General features: G+C 45.8%; 1 protein-coding gene across 2 annotated transcripts; it reads left to right on the top strand.

Moving 5' to 3' along the window:
• Window positions 1-6,181: 6,181 nt before the first annotated feature.
• Window positions 6,182-8,434, top strand: LOC120808676 (high choriolytic enzyme 1). 2 transcript variants are annotated; one of them, XM_078085918.1, is made up of 9 exons: window positions 6,182-6,253; window positions 6,344-6,371; window positions 6,497-6,544; window positions 6,660-6,791; window positions 6,862-6,979; window positions 7,197-7,375; window positions 7,649-7,730; window positions 7,900-8,024; window positions 8,127-8,434. In XM_078085918.1, exons 1-9 carry the CDS (start codon window positions 6,188-6,190, stop codon window positions 8,132-8,134), a joined length of 786 nt encoding a protein of 261 aa, XP_077942044.1. In that variant the 5' UTR covers window positions 6,182-6,187; the 3' UTR covers window positions 8,135-8,434. The 2 variants fall into 2 exon arrangements, with proteins under 2 accessions (XP_077942044.1, XP_077942042.1); XM_078085916.1 differs by lacking the exon at window positions 8,127-8,434 and having other exon boundaries at window positions 7,900-8,053.
• Window positions 8,435-9,029: the final 595 nt, after the last annotated feature.

Raw genomic sequence — 9,029 nt, forward strand, 5'->3', positions numbered from 1 at the left:
TCACCGTTTACAAACAAAAACTGGTATCAATCTAATAAATTCGACTTAAACCAGTGTGGTTCCTTAACAGTTTTTCTCAATTGCTAAGACACATTTCAGGAAACTGTCACCCATTTTCTCAGAACTACAAACACAAAACCACAATGTCCAAACTACGTTCCCAAAACTCCTGAAGCTTCTGGTAAAATTAAACACTCGCCCCTAAACCATTTAACCTGTGTTCACAATCAATCAATGCTTTCAGATCACAAACACAGTACATATTTAAACACAGTAGATCAATCATTAGACACAACACAAGAAAATGGAGAACACAGCAGCCACGGCATTTAGTTAAAGAAAAAGTGTAATGTGTTTTGGTAAAGAATTGAATACAGTACCTAACTGTCAACAGATTGTATAGTAATGAAAAACAATTGTAAATGAAAAGCATATTACAAGGAAGTCAATATCAGTGTTCACTGTGCCTCAGCGTCTTGTCTTGGTGGGTCTGACCAGAGGACTTCATCCACCTGGCAGGCGATGTTCTCCCTTAACAGCCAACGGGGGAAAAACCTTCTGGTGTGCCGGACCCAAGTTTGGCAAGACTCCACAGTGACGTCACCACAAGCCAATTACATGGCTTGTCAGTCATACACATTCCACCGCCACGCAGAGAAGAATTATTCTCTTCCTTTAGAAAAGGTCTGTACGGTGGAAGGCTGACATTTAGGACATTTGGGTTGACGTTGAACCTCTACTCTCTCATTTCTAATCTCTAATTCGGAAACTTCGGTGAAAGCTCACATTGCCCCAAACTACCAGATAGACAGGTTGCACTGGCTGCAGGTTGCAGACTCCCGAGTGTTCTTTATGCACACTGTATGTGCAGTAAAGTACAGTAAAGAGTGTACACGTACTTGAACATACTGAAATCGTTCCGAGTTACGCTGGAAGGGTACTCTGTAAACTTCATGCGTGTTGCACACGATCAATAGTGGAAATGCTGACACTGTTGATTCCTTCAAAGTTGAGATTGTCCTCAACAACTCTTTCCTGAATTTCACGGAGTCTGATGGCATTGTTCTCAAGAGCCATATCTACAATCAGGGCCTCTTGCGCATGTTCTATTCTTGTGGTTCTGCAAGAAGGGAAAATGCACAGTAATCTAAATCAACTATACCGTAAATAGCAATAGACATCACAATATGTAATAATGTTTGCAGCATGGAGCTTAAGCGATAGTTCTGGAACGTCGCCACGGTAATCAGAGTCAACGAGTTTGCCCGGTAAGTCATGCATATAACTGGTGGTGGTGCCCTCGACCGGGATCTCGGTTGCCTCCGGGTCTAACGTGACCCCTGTTTCATTAGTGGGTGTCTTTCGCTGTACTAGTCACTGGGTCTACTCTGGCTAGCTCACCTAAACTGATGATGGAAACCATTTCTCACGCGACTAATGTTCTCTTTTGCTTAGGACGCTGCGGTAGGTGAGACACTGTTCATTTTATTCATATAAAATTCATCTTTTGGGGGGATTCTGTCAAGCAGAACTCGGCATCACGTCCCCTTGATTATTCCGGTTTAGGATGGCGTCCGATCGCCAAAGATTCTGCACATTTCAATATTATACATGTGGAATGTTTGTCGATTCGGACTGAGTCTGTCCTGATTGAAATGTGTTTACCCTGTTGGAACCCAAGTGCACATACAGTGCCTTATGTTTTTAGAGAATGAGATTGTGAGATTGTGAGAGAGTTTAAACAAAGGAGTGCCTCATTCGTAAAATGAGTTTAGGTCACTGAAAATTTAGTTCAGAGAATGTGATTTAGTGTCTTAGCAATTGAGAAAAACTATGATACCATTTAAAAGTTCTAGTCTCTGCAACAGGCTACAATGATCAATGGTGTCAAATGCGGCACTGAGGTCCAACAAGGCAAGACCAGAGTCCTTGGTCCGAGGTCTTCCTTCTAGTTACCATTCTTCTTTCCTGAGGAGCAACAGAGTCCAGCACGGACTAAAGCATTCACAGGAGTCCACGGATATCGTGAGACATACAGCGCTGTAGAGGCTTGACTAGTGATCAGGGGCCTGTGAGGGAACAGGTAGAGGGAGTTCAGGCTGATGAGTGGAGGTGTGGAGCTGAACTGTGGCAGAACCAGGTCACGGGTGTGATGAGAACAATGAGTTGTTGCTGTTCAATCCGAAAAAAAACCAATAAAATCTAACAAAGCGATAAATGCAGGACCAAGGCTGTCATTATCAACATGCTCATGGAGATTAAAACCACCCACGGTAATTACTTTGTTCTGAAAGACCTGGGGCCCTGTGCACTACAACAAAGACAACTGGATCGTTTTACACTTTGTTGTGAAAGACTGAGAACCGGTCTGTCCAATGAGAGTTTAGGTTTGAGGTTTATTAAAAGGATAGAGCCAAAAATAGCTTTGTGTTACATTCCGATGACGTCAGCATTACTTATAGAATATTTTGTTGTAGTCTCTTATACAGATCTGGCATGAGAATTTCTTCAGTTTATTAAGTTACATCTTGTCTTTTATTTTATGTCTTGGGTTGTCAACTTGGAGTAAACTGCACGCACACACACACACACACACACACACACACATCGTGGTGCCTTTCAAGATCTGATGAAAAAAATCAGCACCATTCTACTTGAAGTTTGAATAAAAATATCATATACATATATGTTGTATAATTACTAAACGTTAAACCCTCACTTGTTCTAGTTATTGTGTTGTTTTTTCAATTTAAATTTAAAGAACTGTATGTAGATTATGTACATAAAATTTGAGAGCAAAGTCAATTTGCATGTAGGGTGATGTAAGGTAGTGTAGGGTAATGTAGGGTGATGTAGGGTAATATAGGGGGATGTAGGGTGATGTAGGGTAATATAGGGGGATGTAGGGTAATATAGCGGGATGTAGGGTAATGTAGGGTGATGTAGGGTAATGTAGGGTGATGTAGGGTAATGTAGGGTGATGTAGGGTAATGTAGGGTAATGTAGGAGGATGTAGGGGGATGTAGGGTGATATAGGGTCATGTAGGGGGATGTAGGGTCATGTAGGGTCATGTAGGGTAATATAGGAGGATGTAGGGGGATGTAGGGTAATATAGGGTCATGTAGGGGGATGTAGGGTGATGTAGGGTCATGTAGGGGGATGTAGGGTGATGTAGGGTAATATAGGAGGATGTAGGGGGATGTAGGGTCTTGTAGGGTCATGTAGGGTGATGTAGGGTAATATAGGAGGATGTAGGGGGATGTAGTGTAATATAGGGGGATGTAGGGTGATGTAGGGTCATGTAGGGGGATGTAGGGGGATGTAGGGTGATGTAGGGGGATGTAGGGTGATGTAGGGTAATATAGGGCGATGTAGGGTGATGTAGGGTCATGTAGGGGGATGTAGGGTGATGTAGGGTAATATAGGGCGATGTAGGGTCATGTAGGGTAATATAGGGCGATGTAGGGTCATGTAGGGGGATGTAGGGTCATGTAGGGTCATGTAGGGGGATGTAGGGTGATGTAGGGTCATGTAGGGTCATGTAGGGGGATGTAGGGTGATGTAGGGGGATGTAGGGTCATCTAGGGTCATGTAGGGGGATGTAGGGTGATGTAGGGGGATGTAGGGTCATGTAGGGTGATGTAGGGTCATGTAGGGTCATGTAGGGTCATGTAGGGTGATGTAGGGGGATGTAGGGTCATGTAGGGTCATGTAGGGGGATGTAGGGTGATGTAGGGGGATGTAGGGTGATGTAGGGTCATGTAGGGTCATGTAGGGGGATGTAGGGTCATGTAGGGGGATGTAGGGTCATGTAAGGGGATGTAGGGTCATGTAGGGTCATGTAGGGTGATGTAGGGTGATGTAGGGGGATGTAGGGTCATGTAGGGGGATGTAGGGTCATGTAGGGGGATGTAGGGTGATGTAGGGGGATGTAGGGTGATGTAGGGTCATGTAGGGTGATGTAGGGGGGTGTAGGGTGATGTAGGGGGATGTAGGGTCATGTAGGGGGATGTAGGGGGATGTAGGGTCATGTAGGGGGATGTAGGGTGATGTAGGGTGATGTAGGGGGATGTAGGGGGTGGTAGGGGGATGTAGGGTCATGTAGGGGGATGTAGGGTGATGTAGGGGGATGTAGGGTAAGCATTAATGCAGTACAAAAGGCTGTCATTATCAACATGCACACCAAGATTAAAACCACCCACAGTAATGACTTTGTCCTGTACACCACAACAAAGACAACTGGCTCTATCAGTCTTTTTAGTAAGACAGTCTTTCTGCTATTTCATTTTACAAGGATTTCAGTATTACGTCTACACATATATAAGTATACACTATACTTTACTTCTGTACACTTCTCACCATTTGTTTTATTATTCTGTTGTAATCTCTCATAAATATCTATAAGAATTTATTTTTTCCTTCACAAAATTCCTTCTTGTCGCTCAGGACGTCAACTTGGAGGAAACTGTCTCTCACGCACACAGACACACCCTTTAGCTTCACACACCTGATTAACTTTAATTGTTCAATGGAATGACATCCTGGCGCCTTTCAGTATCCGATGAAGTTTGAATGGTATAAAATAAATGAATAACAATTGCTGGATGACCAAGCATCATTATGAACAATTAACCAGTCTGCGTCTCATTCTGTCTATATATAAACATGACGGGTAAGCATACACCAATGGAGCTGCTGGATCCTGACCTCCGTGTGGACACATCGTGTCCCCGGAGGGACTGACTCAGGGCCTCACGGGCTCAGGGCCTCAGGGCCTCGGCGTTCAGGGGCATTTTCTCCCCGTCGCCACATTACAGAAGCAAAAGCAAAGGAACCAAACAGGTTCCGACTGGGCAGTGCATTTTGGTAGCAAATGAATAGTATGAATATATATTTTTAAATAGAAAATGGCAAAGAAATAATGATTTGAATGCATAAGAATTGTGTTTAAATGAGGAATTATAGTTAGAAATGTCTGCGTCAGTGAGTATAGTCATACACCCGGTTGTTTGGTCCGGTTGGGTAGTTGGTAGTTGGTAGTTGGTAGTTGGTCGTGTCCATGTCTGCTCCACAGGACCGTTTTTACACTTAGTGACACAGACGTTTTTATTCTAATTTGAATTTTGCATATTTTAATTATTTTTGAGAATGATGATTACGATAATGATAATGAATTATCATTTCAATCATCTTTTATATATTTGTATCCCTATTTCTCTAAAGGGGTCTCCAACTCATTACAGGTGCGGGCCAGATGCAGCCCATTTCGCCCGAACCCCCAAGGGGGGGGGGGGGGGGGGGGTATCATAGAGCAACACTCTTCCTCTTCCTCAGTAGTGTTCAGCCACAAAGGCCTGATTCCTCTGGACAGATGATGTTGAGATGTGTCTGCTACGTGAACTTGGGAAGCACTTCTGTGGCCTCTGAACGGGCTGATAACTCATGAAATGAGCTAAATGAACTTCTCCCCGGCAGCAGAGGTCCGTCTCTTTCATCAGAGCGTTTGATGAATCCTCTTGAAGTGATGAAAGTCCTTTCTCTTCCCTTAGTTGCGTGGTTCCTGCCATTATCTGGGGAACTGCAGTGGAATGAGCAGATTCACTGAAGCCAAGCCTGCACAACACCACTGATGTCTCAAATACTTTACAGTAAACTCCTAACACACCTTAAACCAGCTGACTACCCCATGAAGCTGCTGGAAGAGCGCGCCGCTATCGCCAACGCACAAGGTCTAAAATGTAAAACATATACTGGTTTTGTTTACCACATAATTTCTTGTGTCTTGGTTGTTTTGATGAATTCAATGTTCATCTAGAAAGAAAATCAATGGAATGTGTCCAAACGTTCGACTGGTGCACACATGTGTAGGTGCGTGCACACAAAATGCAGCCGCGCCACATTCCGCGTGTGAGGGAACATTTTGTTTTTTTCCTACAGAGCTCTTTGCCTGTGATGGGGAAATATTCTGCCACAACAGAACCACAAAGTATTTGATCGACAGCTTGAAAGGGGGAACACGCCCACACCAGCGGCCTATAAAGGGCCAAGAGCGGCGACTCCGCAGCATCGAGCATCAGGTCCAACAGGTAAGGATCTCCTTCACCCTCTTACACTTCAACACCGAACTCCACCTTTAACCACCAATCGGTGGTCTTCATTTGACTTCATCTTCAGACTGAGTTTGAAATGGAGACGACCAGCATCATGACTCCGGCCTTCCTTTTCCTCTTCTTCCTCTCGCTGACCCCTTCGGTACGTCCGACTCCGTCAACACTGGGAAATCGCTAAATGCACGATGCACGATGTCAGTCTGATTTCAGATGGTTGTTATTTGTGTTGCAGGGAGCCGTTGATGACGAGGCTGCAGTAGGTGAGTCGACTGACGGAGAAGGTCCCCAAATATTCACCCAAAACTTTGTGTCTAGTGTCTCATTTTCAAACGGAGCTGCCGCTGGTTTCTGGTCTCATGGGTTGTTTTTCTCTGTGTGTTTTTAGAAAATCTGGGCGTGTCCGAAACCATCGCCCGGGCCAACGATGGCATCGGTAAGATGGACCCCCCGAAATAATCATGATTAATGATTAATATGATAATAATTCTAATCGCTCCATTGCTGTCAAGCAGAAAACATGAAGTGTTTGTGTGTTTGTCGCTCTGCAGCCACGCGCCTCGTGCACGGCGACATCGTGCCCAACCTGCAGAGGAACGCCGACCCCTGCGTCACCTCGGGCTGCAAGTGGCCCAAGAGAGGAAGCTACGTCTACGTGCCCGTCGTCATCTCCAACGAGTACAGTGAGTGAAGCGCAATCGAAGCTGTGGTCGCCGTGGACTCGTCGTCTCAGCTGTCCCCTCGTCCCCACAGCCAGAGACGAGAAGAACCTCATCATCCAAAGCCTGCTGACCTTCCACAGGTCCACCTGCATCCGCTTCGTGTGGAGGCGCAGACACAGCCAGTACCTCAGCTTCTTCTCAGGAACAGGGTGGGAACACACACTCACACACACACGCACACACACAGACACACACACACACACACACGGCTGCACTCACAGCTTCAGAAATCCACCATATGTCATGTGATCGGCCTCTAATTCATTTGGCAATTTACTAAATAAACAACCCAATGGGCCAGAAAGGCGTCGGTTGTTCAATGTGTGTGTGTGTGTGTGTGTGTGTGTGTGTGTGTGTGTGACACAGGTGTTGGTCCTACCTGGGCCGTCAGAGTCAGGGACAGCAGGTCTCCCTGAGGAGGGACGGTTGCTTGTTCACGGACACGGTGCAGCACGAGGTCCTCCACGCTCTGGGCTTCCACCACGAGCAAGTCCGCTCCGACAGGGACGACCACGTGTCCATCCTGCAGGAAAACATCCGTCCAGGTCAGCGGCCGTCTTCAGGGGCGATGGAGGCGGGAGACAATCGAGCGTAGAACGCTGAAGCTGTCGGAAAAAGAGAAACATCTTATGTTTGATTTCGAGGAGAAGTATCGTTAGAAAGCATTCAAATACGTGTCAATGTGAAGACAAAACTTTAGAATTCACGAGCAAAATGTTCTTCGGGTTTGCAAACGAAGGTCTTTGATCCTCAGGAGAACGATTTCGATCCGCTCTGACGAGAAATCTAAAGCTCAAATGACACTTTTGTCTGCGCAGGAACGGAACAGAACTTTGCGAAGCAGCCGACCAACAACTTGGGAACTCCGTACGACTTTGAGTCCGTCATGCACTACAGCAAGTAAGAGGGCGAAGTCGCCTGGTGGGGCGGACGCAGCAGCTCGCAGAACACTGACACACACACACACACACACACACGCACACACCACACACACACACACACACGCGCGGTCTGCTGGGTGGCTCAGAGAGCGCGTCTCCTCACACGTTGTGTTCGTGTCCTCCTGAAGATACGCCTTCTCTCGCAACGGGGAGCCGACCATCGTCTCCAAGGCCGACCCCGACATGGAGTTCGGGAGCGCCACCACGATGAGCCAAAACGACATCGCCCGCGTCAACGCCCTCTACCAATGCGGTGAGTCGCGGTGAACAGCGACACACGCGGGGGAGCGAAGAGGGAGCATCACGCGTCGAGTATCGATCACAGCCTCGTTTCTCTCTTCTCTTCCTCCGCCAGATGTTTAGGGGCTGAAGGGTCGTGATTCCTGAAGGAAACGACACGAGTCAGCGCTTCATCACTTCCTGTTCGCTGGTCTCATAGAATGTTTTTTTTTCTGTCTATATATTCTGTGATTAACACAAGCTGAAGACGTCATAAAGTTAACTTTTCTGTCCGAATGAGACACGTTCCTCCGCAGCCGGACGTGAAGTCATGTGACCCTGGTGGATTCCTTCATAGCCTCTTGGCGTTGACGTTTGCTTCTTTCTTTCGAACTTATTTTTCCTGCAATTATCTCAAATAAAAAATAAAAAAACATGAATTGACTTTTGGTCTGAGAATCACTTTCTTTAGCCTGATTGTGATTTCACTGAATTCATTTGCTCACCTGGTGATTTTGTTACGGTTTCCTTGCGTGAGTTCACAGAGAATCACGAGACCAAGACGAGATGATTGTTGGTGATGTTTGTGGACAAAACGATACAAATATCAGATGTACCGAAGAAACTGATGAAACAGAAGTTTTGAGTCACAACGCAAACATGTTTTTTTTTCATAGCTTGAACAATAAATAATTAAAAAAATAAGCGCCGATGCTGTCGGAGGTTGAACACACATTTTATCTTTAACTCTCGTGAAAAGTGCAACTCACCAAAAATACTCCATTACGGGTTAAAGGTTAAAGGTGAAGTAAAAGCACAGCCGTCTTCCCTTCACTTATTATTTACGAGACGTAAATGCAGCAGGTGTGATTTGGTAGCTCCACCTGTAGGAGGCAGTGTGCTTCCATCAGATGTTCTCCTCACTTCAGCCTTTCATGTCCACGTCCACGATTCCACAGAGAGATCTTTACCCAAACCACATGTATAGACCATCTACTCTCTGATGGTCTCGTTTACTGATGAAGGTCTATAGCGGATC

Source organism: Gasterosteus aculeatus, chromosome 12 (genome assembly GCF_964276395.1).
Source record: "Gasterosteus aculeatus chromosome 12, fGasAcu3.hap1.1, whole genome shotgun sequence".
In the NCBI taxonomy this organism is placed as follows: domain Eukaryota; kingdom Metazoa; phylum Chordata; class Actinopteri; order Perciformes; family Gasterosteidae; genus Gasterosteus; species Gasterosteus aculeatus.

Excerpts from the sequence above, each read along its gene's own strand:
- LOC120808676 (XM_078085916.1), top strand. The coding sequence starts at position 6,188 with ATGGAGACGACCAGCATCATGACTCCGGCCTTCCTTTTCCTCTTCTTC. Across the intron at positions 6,545-6,659 it reads CCGGGCCAACGATGGCATCG|CCACGCGCCTCGTGCACGGC; the intron begins GTAAGATGGACC and ends GTCGCTCTGCAG. Across the intron at positions 6,792-6,861 it reads CGTCATCTCCAACGAGTACA|CCAGAGACGAGAAGAACCTC; the intron begins GTGAGTGAAGCG and ends TCGTCCCCACAG.